The sequence below is a fragment of the Sebastes umbrosus genome, chromosome 22 (genome assembly GCF_015220745.1).
Source record: "Sebastes umbrosus isolate fSebUmb1 chromosome 22, fSebUmb1.pri, whole genome shotgun sequence".
In the NCBI taxonomy this organism is placed as follows: Eukaryota; Metazoa; Chordata; class Actinopteri; order Perciformes; family Sebastidae; genus Sebastes; species Sebastes umbrosus.
Window position 1 is genome coordinate 3604899 of NC_051290.1, and position 18880 is coordinate 3623778.

The 18880-nt window shown below is 39.9% G+C and overlaps 1 protein-coding gene across 23 annotated transcripts in view; it reads left to right on the plus strand.

Moving 5' to 3' along the window:
• Positions 1-18880, plus strand: part of dysf (dysferlin, limb girdle muscular dystrophy 2B (autosomal recessive)) — a 127787-nt gene that overhangs the window by 71748 nt on the left and 37159 nt on the right. For 17 of the 23 annotated variants that reach the window (XM_037758393.1, XM_037758389.1, XM_037758388.1 and 14 more), the window contains 8 exons: positions 114-143; positions 259-294; positions 781-822; positions 1043-1144; positions 1273-1434; positions 8589-8772; positions 8859-8932; positions 17474-17533. In XM_037758393.1, coding sequence (XP_037614321.1) covers positions 114-143; positions 259-294; positions 781-822; positions 1043-1144; positions 1273-1434; positions 8589-8772; positions 8859-8932; positions 17474-17533 — 690 coding nt within the window. The remainder of the gene's footprint in view (positions 1-113; positions 144-258; positions 295-780; positions 823-1042; positions 1145-1272; positions 1435-8588; positions 8773-8858; positions 8933-17473; positions 17534-18880) is intronic. The other 6 variants (XM_037758403.1, XM_037758404.1, XM_037758406.1 and 3 more) reach the window with 2 other exon arrangements.

Sequence of the window (18880 nt, forward strand, 5' to 3'; positions counted from 1 at the left end):
TATAAGTTTGTTTGGCTTAATATTGACTTTAATTCAACAATTTAAAACATAATTTATTCACACAAATTTCTAATTTTATTACAATAATGTATCTCTCCATTTTGTGTCTACAGCCAGCAATTCATCATATTCCAGGTCAAGAGGTCAGTTTTTTCTTTATACCTTTTACCTGGATTTATCTCTCTTCATTTTAAGTTTATTTTCGTACATTTTTCAGCCTTTAAAGTCAAACCTGTTTGTTTCCTGTTTCACCTACAGGGAGACATCATGACCTCCACTCACGTTCTAGACGAGGTAAAACCACACCGACCACAAGTCGCACCATTTTCCCAACACAGAGTTGTCACAAACGGTGCATCTACACACATATTCATCTGATAATTCAAATTAAAATCACCATAAAGAGAGTGAAAAAGGTGTGACTTTGATGTTGCATGTGTGGAAAATCAAAATATGATTATTATAAATCCAAATGATGCTCTCTCTCTTTTATGCCTGTTTCTTCACAAGCAACACAACCTGATGAAAAAGGGTGTTTTCATTTTATATAGCGACACGTCTGTGGTGATAACGAGTGTCTCTGTATATTGAATTACATTAACACAAGAATCCTGCTTTTAAATGAATCAAAAAACGCTTGCATGTCTATTTGTGATTTGTACTTTTCCTCTAAATTATGTGCAGAATATGTGATTGTGTCTTCTGATGTTTGCAAATTCTCTTTTTCTTTTATTTCTTCATGTTTTTTCCGTCTCTTTTTCTTCAATGTGGCTTCCTCAGTTGATGTTTCCAGGATTCCTCCCTGAAAACCTGCAGGAATGGGTACAAAGTACACACACATAAAAAGATATAAATACAAAACCACCACACCCATCCAACATGTCATCATGCATGTTAATCACTGCACAGCACACACAGATAACTTCATCCTACATGCATGTTACAGACCGGCTCTCATGGATTGACAGCCCTACACTTAACATTAGTATTTTGAAGAAGACTTTTGCCTGGCCTTACACTGTCCCTGCATTCCTATCGGCAGCCGGAGGAGTCGGATCTTCCTCACCCGCCCCCTCAGAGGGAGCCCAACGTCTTCGTGGTTCCTCAGGGAATCAAACCTGTTCTGCAGAGAACCGCCATCGAGGTAAACCTACGACAACTACTACTATGTGTTTTACTCAACAAACGTCTTCTCAGTAGCATCACCAGTTTCTTGGAAGCGTCTCAAGCGTCTGGTGCTAAACACAAATGTCTCCCTGTCCCCTCTGTCAGATCTTAGCGTGGGGCGTTCGCAACCTGAAGAGTTTCCAGTTGGCCAGCATCACCTCCCCGAGCCTGCAGGTGGAGTGTGGCGGCGTCGTGGTCCAGAGCTGCGTCATCCGCAGCATGAAGAAGAAACCCAACTTTGACGTCAACACGCTCGTCCTTGATGTGGTGAGAACACGTGCACGCGCATTACGCAGATGTAATCAGTGCCTTCGTGCCTAATGAGGGTTCTGCTGTGATGTGGTTTGTCATTTAGCTTCATCAGCGAAGCCGCAATAATGGACTCTACTGTTCCTTCTCTTCTTCCAAGAAAAGTAGAAATCCTCCGTTAGCATGAAAGCGGTGATTGTTGAATGTGGACGTTGTAGAAGTCACATTATTTTAGATGCTTCCAGCTCCGTTGCAAAGCTGTTTTTACATCAGAAAGGGAACATTTCTGCAGGTTGTTGGACTTCTTACATGGCCATTTTGTGTCTTTTGTAGTTGTTTTGTGTCTCTTTGTGGTCATTTAGAGTTTCTTAGTAGTTGTTTTGTGTCTCTTTGTAGACATTTTTCATCTTTTGTAGTTGTTTTGTGTCCCTTTGTGGTCATTTTGTCTTTTTGTAGTTCTTTTGTGTCTCTTTGTAGTCATTTTCCATCTTTTGTAATTGTTTTGTGTCTGTTTGTGGTCATTTTGTGTCTCATTGTAGTTGTTTTGTGTCTCTTTTTAGTCATTTGAATCTCTTCGTAGTCGTTTTGCGTCTTTTTTTAGTTGTTTTGTGTCTCTTTGTGGTCATTTTGAGTCTCATCGTGGTTGGTGTGTGTTCCTTTGGGCCCCCGGGCCTGTACCCCATAGGCCCATTCAGTAATCCATCCATAAGCACAGGATCCCTCTATAAGACGGTGGACAGAAACACAACTTCAAATCTGCTGGATGTGTAAATATGCAACTGGTTGCCATATCAATTTGGCAAAGGGTATAATATAGTATGTCAATTTTAAGTTTTTTTGCCCCAAAGTGTCCAAAAAGCTTTTTTTTACTGGCCTGTAATTTCACCACAAACATAAAGTGAGCAAGAACAGAAAGGTTTGGCTACGAGTTAATGGATCTCATGCCAGTTGCAGGAAAAGAAAACCTGTGTTGCCAAGGCTGTTTAACTGAACAAGGGGGATTTTAGCATTAGGGGCCGACACTTGTGATGCCAGTAGCTCCGGGTGGGAGAAGCATGAACAGCGTTGGAGAGTCTTGATAGTGTTGAATAGTCTGGCCCGGTTCGACCCACAGCAGCGATGCTCTCTTAAACTCCTGGTGTTGTTTTCAGCTCTTTACCGGACTTATCATGACTCACAACAACTGGCTTCTCTGCTTTTACTACAGATTAAAACCGCAGGAAGCTACAATTAAAGACGGCAGTTTATGTGGCACCCAAAAGGCTCAAGCTGCGGTAACTCCTTCAAGAGGGGAGAATAGGTCAAAGCTTACTCATGCAGAATAAAAAATAAAAAAATTATGAATGTTACTGTAAGAACAGCTGCTTTTCTTCTGTTTGCCTTTATGCAACCAGACTCTGCATGCAGTAAAATAGTTTATTAGCTTTATTGTTAAAGCAAAGAAACAATTGGACATGTGTTATCTTTTAACTGGTTGTGGTCAGAGAGATCTTTGATGCTGAAATACATCCCAGAATCATTATTATTTAGGACCGTTAAAGTGGGAATCAGGTCTCCTGAGAGTCAGCCCTCATACTCATCACTTACTGAAGTTATCGCTGTTGATCAACGATTATTCTCCGCTTTATGTCAGCAGAAATATGCAGAGGGAGCGTCAGGGGAATGTTTTTAATTAGGGCTGCAACTAACGATTATATTCATTAACGATTAATCTGCAGATTATTTTCTAGATTAATCGTCTGGTCTATAAAATGTCAGAAAATTTTGAAAAAGTTCAAGGTGATGCCTTTAAATGTTTTGTTTTGTCATTCCAAAATCAAAAAGATATTCAGTTTAATATGATATAAAACAGAGAAAATCTCCACATTTGAGAGGCTGGAAACAGCATTTTCTGCTATTTTTGCATGAAAAATTACTCTTAACGATTAATCGATTCTCAAAATAGTTGGTGATTATTTTTCTGTCGATCGTCTAATCGATTAGTCGACTAATCGTCAGCTCTGTTTTTGATAAATCACTCTCAAAAATGTATTATTTTTGTCCTTAAATTGCTAATGTACACGCTCAATAATCCTATTTTATTTCCTCAATTTGGGTCTCAACCAGTTACTGTATATAAATGAAACCATGAGAGAAGTTTAGAGCGTAAATATCCCAAAAGGTTGGGAAACCACTTCTTTAATCTTTGATAATGCGTTTAGTTTAATAAGCTTGTCATATGTTTTTTTTTTTATCGTATCCTCATACAACCGTTTGAATGATATCTTACGAAAAGTTATTCCTCATTTTTCATGCGTTTTTACCCACGAATGTCACGTGTCAATTTCCACTTGTTACATGCCTACAGCCTTTTTTAAATAAACTTTCATCTTCACAGGAAACTACTTGGTTATGTTTAGACAACAAAACGACTTAGTTAAGGTTTAGAAAAATATCGTGGTTTGGGTTAAAATAAAGGTACGGAAGTTACGTGACAAATAAATGAACGTTGACTTCTGGTTCCATCCCGACCTCTTCCCTACGTTTGTCGCTTCTCGTACTTCCGGGTTCGTGATTCCGTGGATTACATACGAATGGATTTCGTGGGATATTTATATGAATTATAGTGCATTACTTTTCGTAGGTACAGCTAAGAAACAGGTGTATGAAAACAGCCTTTCTTAGTTGGTCTTTTTCTTTGTAAAATCTAAATATGAAACGTAACTTTAGCTGTAGTGACGCAAAACATACAATATTTCTCTCTGAATTGTAGTGGAGTACAAGTATAGAGTAACTTCAAATGGAAATACTTAAGTACAAGTACCTTCAAATTGTATTAAAGTATAGTACTCTAGTTCTTAGTTACCTTCCACCACCGTGTTAGGGAACAATTTATTACATTTTTCCCTTTGACTACCGAACTGGCTCTCTAGAAATCTTATCATTGTTGCTTGAAATTGCGAGACTGCCAATGCCAATTTTTTTGTCTCCACCTGAACTTCACTTCATTGTCACACTGTTGGTGGATATTACATAGGAAGTTTGATTCAGTCATTTATTCCAAGCAAGATGAAGCCTCAACATTCATTATAATTTATATTATTTTTTTTTAAACAATTTACATTTTGATTACAAAACAAAAAAAATAGAAAAAGACCAAATACAAACAACACAAGGACAAGTACGCCAGTGTGTACAGACAAAAAGATATAAATATAATATACTTGCTTAGGAGATCATTGCATCACCAGTCACACTTCTTACACTTCTTAAACTAAATGTCTCTTATTTATAAAGTCTTTAATAAGTAGTCCATCTAAGCCTTTATCTCTAAAACTGCCCCTCTGTGAATACATTTCCACTGAGTTTACATCAATGCCATTACATTCAAGTGTTTTCTTATAAAAACCTAAACTGAAATATGGAAATATTACGCATGTTCTTTTCCTAACGGCGGCTCAAGAAACAGGCTTGGAGAGTTAAATGTTAACAATATTAAGGTCTGAAGTTGATCACCTCAGTGTTTTATTATGACAGCTTTAATTGGGAGTATGGAAATATTCACATATTTTTCCCCCCTCTCAAGTACATATCCTTGCTTTGGCTCCGGCAGTGTAATGTTAACAAGATTAAGGTCTTGTGTTGACCACCGCAAGAGTGTGACGGCCGGCCTCAAGCGGACTGTGGAAATATGCACATATTTTTCCCTTAAAGTTCAGCCCCCCTGAACCGAGTCCAAGCATTTAATGTTAACAATATTAAGGTCTTAAGTTGACTGCATAAGTGTTTTCGTATGCCACGGGGGCATAAGAAAATGCCATGTGCATAGTTTCCTTAAATGCAACTCTTTGAAGAGTTTAACCGCCTTAGTCTCCTTCAGTTTATTGTGTGAGTTTAGCATCATCAGCCCCACTTAAGCCTTTTTAAAAGCTAGAGAGGTCAAATGGATTACAGTTACCAACTCTCTTTTTCCCCTTGAGCCGACCTGGTAAAATGAGGTGCACACATTTTGAGATTTTGGGCTATTTTGCTTCCATATCTTCTTTCAGACTAGTGGAAAAAAAACATCCAAAATACACAAAATTAGCTGTTTATTTTACTACTTTGTCTATTTGCGTCTCCTAAATTCACCAAAAGTTAGCATTAGATAATGCCTCGTTTGCATTTTTAAACAGAAAATTTGTAATACAAAAAATAATTGTCTTAATGTAAGTTAACAACCGAGGAAGTTTCACGGTGATATCTATTAGTTAAATATTTTACCCTATTCACCTGTAGTGTCTTCAAAATGTATGAAATCTTCTCAAAATGAGTTTTTTTTCAGACTCTGAGTCATAAATCTCCACTTCAGTATCACTTACATCCACCAAACTTTCCAGTTACATTCCTATCTATATTCTGAAGGTTTTTATAGAGCGGTTTGTTCATATATCATTCATAACCTGATTTATACAACATTTTATTCCTAAAAACATGGTAAAAATTGTTTTTGTTTTTTTATGGCTGATTTATGGAGTGATGAATAGAGATATCTAAAGTCCTCTCTGTAAAAATCTTTGACTCTAATATGCCAACAAAATGAAACAAGGATTTTGAGCCTGGCTTTATCCAATGTTTAGATTTCTGTTCTGGAAATGTATGAAAATTAGCGCATATTTGATAAAATAATGCCTTATTTTCTTATTTAAACATACATTATCAGAAAACTTGTAATACAAAAAGTAATTGTCTTAATGTAAGTAATCAACTGGGGGAGTTTCATGGTGATATCTATTAGTTATTTGTTTTACCCTATTCACATGTAGTGTCTTCAAAATGTATGAAATTTTACAATCCATATCTTTAAAGGCCGTTTTCTGAGCCATAAATCTCCACTTCAGTTGCACTTACATACACCAAACTTTACAGTTTCATTCCTATCTATACTATCTATAGAGCGGTTTGTTCATATATCATTCATAGCTTGATTTATACATTTCATTACTAAAAACATGGCAAAAATGTCTGTTCTGGAAATGTATGCAAATTAGCACATAGTTGATAAGATAATGTCTCAATTGTACATTTAAACATCAAATTTCAGAAGACTTGTAATACAAAAAGATTATTGTCTTAATGTACATAATCAACTGGGGAAGTTTCATGGTGATATCTATTAGTTATTTTTTCTCACCCTATTCACCTGTAGTGTCTTCCCTTCAATCTTTAGTGAAACTGGTCGTACAGATTTTCTATGTGGCATTTCTGCACAGAGAATAATAATAATAATTCAGATTGTCAAATGCAACACAAGTTGTGGGAACGTTTGATGAGTCAGTGGTTGCACAGTGTGGAAAAGAACATGTTGTCATTTAAGATAAATGTTTATTTTAAATTGTAAACTGAGATCCATAAAGATCAAATCCCCACCTCCATGGGTTCAGTCATGTCTCCTTTTTTACATGGGAGGGGTCAGCTAAGGTGTAATGATGCCCTGATTGGACTGTCACCAAGGCGTGACCAATCAACTTCAGACAGTCAGCAGCCATAGCCAATCAGCATCAGGCGGGCAGGTGGCATAACCAATTAGAGTCAGCCGAAGGTCACAGGATGTCTTTTTTCACTCATCTTGTGTCTTCTTTCTTTCTTTTCCCTTCCTTGTTTATTTCTCCATCATTTTTTTCTCTTCTTTTTTTGTGATTTCGTCAATACTGGGAGTTAGAGTATAACAGCAAATCATCAGTATTTACATACATATGTAATCAGGGTCTGAAATTAGCACCCGCCAACTGCCAAATGCGGGTAAATTGTTGGCAGTGGCGGGTGAAATCATCAGGACACCTGCCAAATGCTAGCAGAATAGAGAACCGTAGTTGTCCGCTTTCTTGGCATCTCTTGCCTCCGTGACTATCGATTCCTCTTATTGATCTTTCCCACAGTTATGCTGCACAATGACGCATACGCACGCTGTATCATGTTTCAGTTTGTTTGGGACCGGAGACACGGTGGAGAGAAAAAAAAGCGCTCAACAGCATGACGCTACTAAACCTGAGAGGACGCACCCTATTTTTCCCCTGATAATGCGAAACTGTGAACAACAAATCTGTGTTGAAATCAGCAGGAGGAAAGTTAGTAACGTTAGCTGCTCACATTCCTGTTTGGATAAATAACGGAGCTACTAACGTTAATGGAGGTGCCATTGAGTTATTATTATGAGGCGTTCACGGTCGGCTCAGGAAAAAGGACTATTGGGTAAAGGTAAATTACAACGTTATCGTGATGTGTTCAAATGTAATCTCGTAAAATTCGTTTTTTGGCGACAAACTTGAATAAATCCAGTTGTTTGAAGGGGATGTTTTCACAGCAATATAAAAAAGATAATAGAGAAAGAATTATGACTGTTTAACTTCCTAACACTAGCTCTAAGCAGCTTACCAAGATTTTCTTTAATCAAAGCAAATATTTAAATAATCATAATCATTTGAATTGTGTGTTTTTACGCAAATAATCACTATAGATGACAATAACAAAGTACAGTACAGTGCCATCCCTCTACGGTGTAATTTGAACACTGTAATTTACCGTGTATATAATGTTTTTAATGTAAAATATATCGAACATTGAATGACATCAGATCTAAGATGTTATTCCTTCATTTAGCGCAGAGTTTTCAAAAGTGGCAGATGAAATTTCCGAGTGGCAGACCCTGTATGTAATACTACTAATCATTTTAACATAAGTATACAAACATTGTATTCTTTTGTTTTTGTCCACGTATATTATGTACGTATATCTGTCCGACAAAGAGCTCTTATTTGCCCCTCCAGTCTTAAAGATATCTCCTCCTCCCTTGTGTGTGTAATGAACCTTTAAAACTTGAAGTACTTTGACAGAAAGTAGTATTTGGACAGAACGAACCTTTTAAAACTTAGTTATAAATGTCAAAACTGCCACAGGGAACAATGTAGACCATATGTTGGTATGGTATAAACATTTGTATACAGCCACAGACGCTATTCCACAGTCTGGGTTATATGATTTAATTCTTTCTCTCGTGCCTTTGACAAGGTGTCAGTTATATTTCCTTTCGCACCATTGATTGGAGCTATAGAGAGCTCCAGAGACGAGAGATGATGTCTAATAATGAGGGAATCAATCTGAGTCTATATGGAGGCGTCCACCTTAATACCATGAATGTGATTCTTTCTCCACAGAGACTTCCCTGCGAGGAGCTCTACATGCCGCCGATCGTCATCAAGGTCATCGACAACCGTCAGTTTGGGAGGAAGCCCGTGGTCGGCCAGTGCTCCATCCGGACGCTGGAGGAGTTCCGGTGCAGCCTAGAGGAGGAACGAGCGGCGGCGGCGGAGGAGGAGGAGGAGAGGGAGGAATGGAGACGTAAGACGGTGGATGGATATGAACATAATCTAGCAAAGAGCTGAACTGATGATCTGTGTTAACAACGTCTGTGTTTGTACGTGCAGGTGAGACGCCCCAGTTGATTGGTGGGGATGTTTTTATCGACATCGATGACGAGGAGCCGCTCGTGCCCGACCAGGTAAAACCATCCTGTCAGTTAGCTGGTTAAAGGTGTGAACAATAACGCATTGTTTCTGAGCAGTAAGTGATATTATCATCACTACATAGTGCATTTGTTTGGGACTATTTTCAGTGGCGGATTAATCCACATGTGGTGCTCTAGTCGAGTGTTAGTGGCAGCAGGACGGTGTGTGTGTGGGATTGAGTGAGCTCTATGGCACAGAGAAATAAGAGATGTCAGGCTTCGGATGAACAGTGAGTACTTAGTACAGTTACTTAGTAGGGTTTATATTTTTCAGAAAATGTGTTGCAGTAAGACACAAAACCGAGCTAAGAGCTTTCAGAGTTTGTAGTGAAAGTGAGGAGAATTTTTGCAGCCCAATGTTTTTGAATTTTTATCCCCTTTTTTGAAAAGTTGTGATGAAGTTTGCAACCGGTTTGTTGTCATTTTGCAATAAAGTTAGTTGCGTTACGAGTAATATCTAAAAAAAATGGGGCTGTCAATCGATTAAAATAATTATCAATCTGTTCAAAATGTACCTTTAATGGAGATTTGTCAAGTATTTAATACTCTTATCAACATGGAAGTGGGCAAATATGCTTGTTTTATGCAAATGCATGTGTATATTTATTATTGGAAATCGATTAACAATGATAGATATTGTCCATAAACCCTCACAGGTACTGCATTTAGCATAAAAATATGCCCAAATCATAACATGGCAAACTGCAGCCCAACAGAAAAACAACAGCTGTCAGTGTGTCAGTGTGCTGACTTGACTATGACTTGCCCCAAACTGCATGTGATTATCATAAAGTGGGCATGTCTGTAAAGGTTTTTTTTTGTAATTTTTTTCTGACATTTTTCAAACTTTTTTCAGACTTATTTTCAGACATTTTTTCCGGACATTTTTCAACCTTTTTTTTTTTTTTTACTTTTTTTGGACATTTTTCAGAGGTCAAGGGACCCCTTTGAAAAATGGCAATGACAGTTTTTCCTCGCAAAAATTTAGCGTCAGTTTCAAGCGTTATTTAACCTCCTTCACGACAAGCTAATATGAAATGGTTGGTACCGATGGATTCATTAGGTTTTTCTAGTTTCACATGATGCCAGTATCTTTAAAACTGAGCCCGCTACAACCTAAAATTTGCAAGTTGCATTAACACATTATCACGTTAACTTTGACAGCCCTACTAAAAACACCACACAAATGCTTCTATAATCGTCTTCGTCAAACTCTCCTCGTTCGTTAACAGTCACTGAACCAAAGTTATAAACGCTGTTAATCACTTATCAATAGATGTTGTCACAGGTATCACCTTTAATTGAACAAATCACACCGTTAGATTCACACACAAAAAAGCTGCTGCTGCTGTTTTTATTCGTTTGGTGAAAGAAAAACTGCTGCTGAACTTTTGTTCTCTAGTTCCTCTTCATGAAGTATGTGGTTTAATACCCAATGATCCTGTGATTTTCCTATATGTGTGTGTGAGGAGTGTGTGTGTCATGACATTTCTGTTGATGCTTGTTTATCGGTGCATCTTTGTACGAGTGTGTAAATGTGTGCTTTTTCAGGCGTGGGGTGTAAAGGGCAAGTATGAAACACTCATTTTTCCACAGGGAACATCTGTGTGTGTGTGTGTGTGTGTGTGTGTGTGTGTGAGGACTGATTAAAAACGGGAGTCTGAATGTGTGTGTGTCTGTATCTTCGTCTGAGTGTGTTTCTATGTGTGTGTGTGTGTGTTCAGTGGTACCAGCAGCATAAATAAACATGTTCTGACATGATGACATGGCAACCATCTCTGTGGTCGGTGGTTACCGTGGCGACCACGAGACCCGCGCTCGTCACCAATCATTAACATTCTCTCTCTCCCTTTTCCCCTCCGTCTCTTTTTTCTCCAAGTTTGAGACATTTAGTTTTCTCTCTTTTCTCCTCCTCTCTCTTTCTTTCTTTCTTTCTTTCTTTCTCTCGCTCTTAAAGGAGGAAAATGGAAACTATTTTCCAATCGACCTGATCCCTGGTCAGATTTCTCTAGTTTCACACACACACACACACACGATTGACATTTTATTAAGCACACACACTTATACACAACCACAAAGTCATGAGGACACACATACATGAAAAGACGGTATTAACCGGTGTGTCTCTGTTGAGAGGCAAGCGTAAAGTGTGCGCGACTTCTTGTGAAAGACTTTCAGACGACTCGTAAAGTCAGAACAGAGAACTAATGGCGACGAAGGCCGCCTGTTGCGTCGTCTCACTTTGTTTTGGTCGACAAGTTGCACTCGATCACGCCGCAAAGTCTACAGCCGACGGACAGTTGGCGTGTACGTTCTGCGCCTGCGTGAGAGGAAATAACTCTCCACACCAGCAGGCGGCGGTAGTCTGTATTCAAAAAGGGGAAACAGGAAGACCGAGGACGGCGGATAAACAACGTACGTGAAACAAAGAGCCATTTTTGTTGACCGTTTTCACGCCACTCTCACTCACCACTTAGCTTCATTCCAGATGTCTCTGTGAAAATATCCGAATGATCAGATGAGATGAAGATGAAAAATGAGCCTTCTGTGTGTGTCCTCTTGACTTTACTCGTTGGCTTGCTTTCCTCACATCCGTTTCTCTTCTCGTGCACTGATTCATTTAAGCTGAACAGCCAATCAGAGGGATCTCTCTCACCGACAGGCGCCGCCGATTCAACATGCTGAATCGGCCGAAAAACCTCCGACACGGGCAGACTAGAGCCGTCAGTGTGGGACACACCGCAAAAACTAGTCAACGCTTGCTTTTGGTTTATCACGGGACACGAACAGCAGTCCTGTGTTTGTTTGAACCGTCCACCACCCCGACCTCCTCCTCCTCCCTACGCACACTTCAGCAGACTGTCATTAGAAACACATTTTTGTTGGGGTGCCGCTATAGCTCACCTGGTAGAGCAAGTGCCCCATGTAGCAAGGCTCAGTCCTTACTGCAGCGGCCAGGGGTTCGAATCCAACCTGTGATCCTTTGCTGGATGTCATCCCCTCTCTTTCACTTTCAAATCTTAAAATAGAAACGTATTTGTGATGCGTCAGAAACAAACGTAATCTGCGGCAAAATAATATTTCCTCGAAATGTAATTGAAAAAGCTGTTCTGTTGTATGGGAATGTAATTTTTCGGAGACCAGGTTGTGCTGGCAGGCGTATTTAGTTATCTTTAGACGGAGATGGGCTAGCTGTTTCCCCCTGTTTGAAGTGTTTATGCTAAGCTAAGTTAGCCGGCTGCTAGTTTTATATTTACCTTACAGTTTTACCCAACATTTTGAATCCTTCCTTTAAGGTTAAAGATGGTCACCCGAGGATATCCGACATCCAACTCTGAGGAGCATAAAGTCAATCACTGTAGACGGAGAAAATGCAACTGTTAACACATGAAACAACCTCTTAAACCCTGACATACACATGCACACACACACACACACACACACACACACACACACACACACACGCACTCTGCTGTGGTGTATTTAACGGTCTCTTTGTGTATATTAGTGAACTGAGGATTGTATAGAATCAGGAGACAACATAATTTGGTCTTATTGGTTTGGCAGACTGCAGGAGGCTTTCATACACTGTGTTGAGGGGCAAACATAAATAATGCACACACACACACACACACACACACACAGAGACCACAGCTATCCTTGTGTAATCCCGTCTGTACCAACGAGGACTGAAGGCAGCTGGATAGGCTGAGGAATGCACCGTCATCAAACCGACCGTGGTCCCCGGAGTCCATTAAAAAAAAGAACATAAAAATACAGACTAATTGTGTTTATAATGTTGTTGTTGCCTTTTACTAAAAATAGTCAAAGGACAAATCGCAAGAGCGCATGTTTAAGTCACTTTAGCATCGGCTTCACATTTCAGAACTGGAGTGGTGTCAATCTTCTCGGCTAACTCTCGGCAAGAAAGCAAATAATAATTTTATTTCCCAAAATGTTGAACTCGAATTGGACTTGAATCGTCCAATACGGCATGCTGTTCTCGTACACCGTTCGTAGCTATACCTACGGAGAGTAATGCACTCTAATTTATAGCCCACAAAATCAGTTCATCATATTTAATCCACGTAATCGTGAACCAGGAAGTATAAAGAACGGCAAATGCTGCATAAAGGAGGAGGTTGGGGTGGATGGGTGGGTCAAAAAACACCGGACTTTCGCACAGGTGACCGCTCGTACCCCTCGTTACACCAGAAGTCAACGTTGATTTATTAGTCACGTAATTTTTGTACTTAAGTAACACCACTTCTGTAGTTATTTCAACCTAAATCACAATCTTTTTTTCATAACTAAGTAGTTTTGTTGCCTAAACCTAACCAAGTTGTTTCCTGTGAAGACGTAAGTTTATTTTGAAAAGACTGTACGCATGATAACGAGTGGAAATTTACACATGTTGCTGGACATTCGTAGGAAAACACATGAAAAATTACAGCCGCAAGCGGCAATTCACGGATTCTAGCTTTTTTCGCTCAAAGCGCACCCTAGTGGCCGATTGGAATGAAACTTTCAGGGGATGTTTCAGCTACTCTTGTGAACATATGCTGCAAGTTTGGAGACGATGGGCCAAAGGCTTGGGAAGTTAGGTCTATTGATGTGCTGAGCCCCGCCAACTTAAAGTTCATTGGTCAATATCTTGAAAACGCAATGAGGTGTCAACAAGGTTTTGATAACTTTGGATAACCTTGGTCCAATAATGATCCACAGAAAGTTTGGTACCAATCGGATGTAGCCGTGCAATGCATTCGGGGCGTCACGTTGGCCGCCCCTCATTTGCATAAAGTGGAGGTCTACTTTATGCAAATCACGGGCGTCTGACGTGACTCACTGCCTCTTGAAACTCCCGATAAACTTTTAAACTGAACGTTGTCGATCCAAAATAAAGACAGATTCATCAACTACGGAGCTTATTTTTCACATAAAATGTTTTCAGAAACACGTTTCGGTGAACTATTTTCGTGATATAAAGGGAAGAAAGTTTCCAAACGAGCCGACATGTTGGTTCCGGTTTGAAAGCTGGAAGCAAGGCGATCCCTCGCGATAAAACACACCTTCGTGGAAACGTACCATTAGTGTAGAAATAGTAACAGAAATACTCCGGCACATAACTCCCCGTACAGCGAATTATTGCTTTTTACGCTTTTTATTTTTACACGTTTTTTGAATGGAATAATATAGATATAATGTGTAAATTAGTGGACGGAGCTGCTTTAACTCTTCTATAGCTGAAATGTGAGCTTTAATAATGTAGAAACCAACGTCTGCCCTTTCAGAGATCAGTAGAGACAGAGTGGTAGATGTTGGAAAATGTTCTGCTGTGCTGTTGAAGTGAACAGGATTTGAAGCTAATGAGCTACAACATGGAAAACCACCGGATTGGCCTCCTTTAGGAATACTGCAGTAACGATCAGAGACGGGCGATCTGTGGACGAGTTGGGACTTTTTTTCGGGAAAGAATTCCAAGCTCGTGATTCCTGTCAGCCTCGTCTCCGTGGAAACGATGATCCCAGACTTCTGTTCTGGATTCCTGCAGCTTCTCTTCTCCTCCTTTTCCTTCTCCTTTACCTTCTTCTTCTTCTTCTTCTTCTTCTTCTTCTTCTTCTTCTTCTTCTCCTCCTTCTTCTTCTTTTTCTTCTTCTCCTCCTCCTCCTCCTCCTCACTTTTTCCCCTCTTTTTCATCTCCTCTCTTCTCTTCCCTCCTTTTCACGTCTCCTTTCTCTCCTCTCTTTTTCTCCTTGTCTCTTTCATGTCTTCTCCTCTTTTTCTCTCCTTGCCTCCCCTCTATTCATCTCCTCTCCTTGTCTCAACTCCTCTCCTCTCCTGCTTCTCTCCTCCTCTCCCTCTCCTCCCCTCCTCGTCCTCTGTTTCCTCTCCTCTCCTCACCTCCTTCTCTCCTCCCCTCATCCTGTTTCCTGTCCTTTTCTTCTCCTCCTTATTTCTCTTCTTCTTTTCCTTTCATCTCATCTCTTCTTCCCCCTCTCCTCATCTCCTCATCTCCTCCACCTCTCCATCCTACCTCTTTTCCTTCTTTTCCCTCTCCTCTCACCCTCTCACTCTCTTATTTTCTCCCCATCTTTTTCCCCTTTTCATCCTGCTTCTCCACCTTCTTCCTCATCTCTCCTTTTCCTTACCTTCTTCTGTCCTCCTCTCCTCCTGCCTTCTTCTTCTACATCTCTCTACCTCCTCTACTTGTTTCCTTCCATCCTCTTTTCTCCATCCCTCTCTCATGCCTTCATCTTCTCTGTACTCATCCCTTCTTCTCTTCACCCTCTTCATCTTTTGTTCTAAACCCAGATTGTTTCCTTTCCCTTATCTCTCTTCTTCATCTTTTTCTCTCCATCTTTCTTTCCCTGTTTTACATTTTGTCTGTCCTCATACCATATTTATCATTCTCTCTTTCTCTTTAAAACCCCTCTAAATTGATTTATCATCCCTTCTTTCCTTCTCCATGTATCAAGTTGACAGTCGGTTTAATGTGGTTGCTCATTAAAGGGCATGTTACCCTCCTCTTCTTCTTCTTCTTCTTCTTCTCTCCTCATTGTTGTGGTCCATCAACCTCTCATCCCCTCTGTTGTGATCCGTCCATCATCTTTAAATCCTCTCTGCTCTTTAATTTATTCATGTGTCCGTCTTTGTTATCCCTTAACCCACAGGCGCCACGACACACACACACACACACACACACACGCACACACACACACACACACACACACACACACACACACACACACACACACACACACACACACACACACATGCACACTCACAGCGTTTTAAACCAAAAACGATTTCATATCGATGAGGTCAAAGTCTGTTTTCTCTTTCTCTCTCTCTCTCCCGCTATTGAACATGAGGAGGGACATCCTGGGACTGTCTCTAATAGACTGCTGTTACCTCACTCTTACAACACTGCCCCCCCAATTCCCAAACCACACACACACACACACACACACACACGCACACACGCACATAAACACACACATACCGTTTTTCCATTCTCCTATTCTGATGCAAAAACTCAATTGTCTTGTTGTGTTTGTTGGGGCGGCGGCATTAAATGTTTGGTGACATGAAATGTCCAGAAATGTACAGTATGAGCTAAGCTAAAGTTCATCAGGATGTGCACACGCCCTGTAATTAACGCCCCCCTACCAGCCAATTAAAGTGCTTTGACATCACAACAACTCCGCGTGGATACAACAACATCACAGACTGATGCAACCGATGGATACATTTGCGGTGACGGCTGAAAGTTCGGCACGCTTGTCGGCCCAAAACGTTTGCAGATCCTGACCAAACATTTAGTATTATGCTCTGTATGAACTTATCTTGATTAATACTGAACATTTTGTATGTTCTTTTTCTACTGCATTTATGTCAGTGAAGATAGAATGTAAATATTGGAAGCACCTCTCAGTATAACGCAATACGATTTAACTGCACCACAAACTACAGCCTCTACAATGACCATAGAGACATCAAAACTGAACAGTTTAACTTTCACAAAGGTAGGATTTGTTGCAGGGTTGTTGTATGGCGCCTCATCCACACTTGGAATGTCAGGATCGCGTGGCATCTGCGTCGTCGAGTGGCGGCTGTGTGATTCATGCGTCAGGTGTTCACACCAGCTGCGTTTCTGCTGCTGCTGTCAGCCCTTTCTTTCTACATAGTTTGCCTTTCGTAATGGCCATTTCATTTCATTATAAATGTTATTTATATTTATTTACACAGAGGAAGGTTAAGAAACGTGTGGTAATTTTTAAATAATAGTAATAATCCACAATTAAAACCCCGTACTATATTCATTCATGGAGCTCTCCAAGTCACTGCATGTTCTACAACACTGTCCGGCACACATTTCAGAATAAAAGCCTTGTGTTAACAAATGAAGGAATTCTGTCGACAGAAAAAACGCTTGAGGGCTTTTATTTTGAAATAAAAGCAGGAAGTATTGATTTAAAAATAAGTCTGTGAATATCTGCAGTCCCAAAAAAGTATTTATTCCCTTCATTGCTCCTTGGATAACTTGTGCCCACACATGTCGAGGTTGTTCGCATCTATGCTGGTGTTACGGCATCCTCGCCCTCGCCCTTCCCGTCTTCTTCATGTGCTCAGCTCCTCCGTGACCTCACATAAACACTTTGTCTTTCTAATCTGGGCGTCTTCTCGTGCCCGATTAACCCGACGCCGCGTGTTGTCTGCACCTCGCAGAGCGGGACCTCCCAGGGAAAGAACGTGTTTGATTTAAGTCAGTTTTTTTTCTCCTCACAAAACAAGGTTTTTGATTAATAGTTGGTGTTTTAGAGAACACATGATGACGTCTCTGTGTGTTTGAGTCACTAACATGTCTGCTGATGTTAGTATGTAATGTCTTCTGATGTTACAGCATGTTTAACGTGTATTTCTAACATTACAAACCATTTAAATGTTTGTTAATTCAACACTGATATTTGATGCTAATATTGTGGCTAACCAGCTAACCTGAAAGTGTGTAATATGTGTGCATGTGTCTCGTAGCTTGCAGATGGATCCAGTTCAGCTATCATTAACCTTTCCGCCTCTAGTTCCAGCCTTCATGTAGGTAACAAATTCATCTTCAAACTAATTTCATTCATTCATGTTCAAACATACTTTCCATTTCAGAACTACTTTCTTTCTCCCATTTTTATTCAATTTATTTATTTTATTCATTTTCCAATGCTGATATTGTTAGTGAGAGATTAAAGCTGATAGTTGTTAAAGATCTGTTCACATTGGCAACATAAATACATGTCTGTACTCACTTCCCAAACCGTATAATTATTAACATCCGTGTCACAATTGACGGGCCTCATTGCATCTGTAGTTCTGTGCTGGTTATAATCCTTCAACCTTCTTCTTGGGCTTTGAGAAAACACTGATGAACATTTTTCACCATTTTCTGACATTTATAACCGACAGTGAAAATAATCGTTAGTTGCATCCCTACCGTCATTTATACTTTCTTCAAAGCCGCCAGACTCCATTGACAAAAACAGTAATTTTACCTCGCAGAATAAAGGGAGTTGCCGGTATATCGCTGCCTCGATCGCTTAGTTTGTTTGTGATATTGTGTGACCTTGGTGAATCCAAACTAACCCTTTAAAACACCAAATTCACACAATATCACAAACTAACCGATCGAAGCAGCGGTAGACCGGCAACCCCCCCTTTGTTCTGCGAGGTAAAAATACTGATTTTGTCAAAAGGTCTGGTAGATGAGTATAACGGCTTCTGTCGGAAAGGTAAAGCAGTGAAAAGATATACGTTTTGCCGCTGCCCCCGTCCACAGCATTACATTACTTTGCCGTAACTCCTGCAGTGTTCATTTTGGAAACTATTTTAGATTTAGTCTAAATCAGTTTTTGTCACATTTCTATCCTTCGTAGTTTTAGTTGACGACAACTCAAAACGTTTTAGTGCAGTTTTAGTTACAGCTATTTTTTTTACGAAATTAATACAGTACTCCTGTCTGTTTCTCCAAACTGGATGTGAACCGACCGTCATCTACTGTAGGTAATACACTGACTATGGAAGAGTACCTCATACAACCCCACTTCAAAAACACCCAAACTATCCCTTTAAGGCCTTTTAAGGACCGCAGATACCTGTAACTGTGGTAAAAATACAAGGCAATACATCATGCAAACACTATCTTTAAAGTAATTCCTCAGTTCAGTGGGCTCTACATGTAATAGTAGACAGTAGCAGGGATCTAATTCTAGGGGTGAAAGCTCTTTATTGATGAAGTTTATTTAAAGCGAGACACTGATGGATAACTCTGGCTGCACAGACGACGGTCGGCGTGGAAGGAATGAGATAAAGAAGAAGAAAACTTTGCTTTTCCCCTCTCCCGGTATGAAACTTTTTTAACATTTCTCTTTCTTGGTCGCGGCTCAGGAAAAA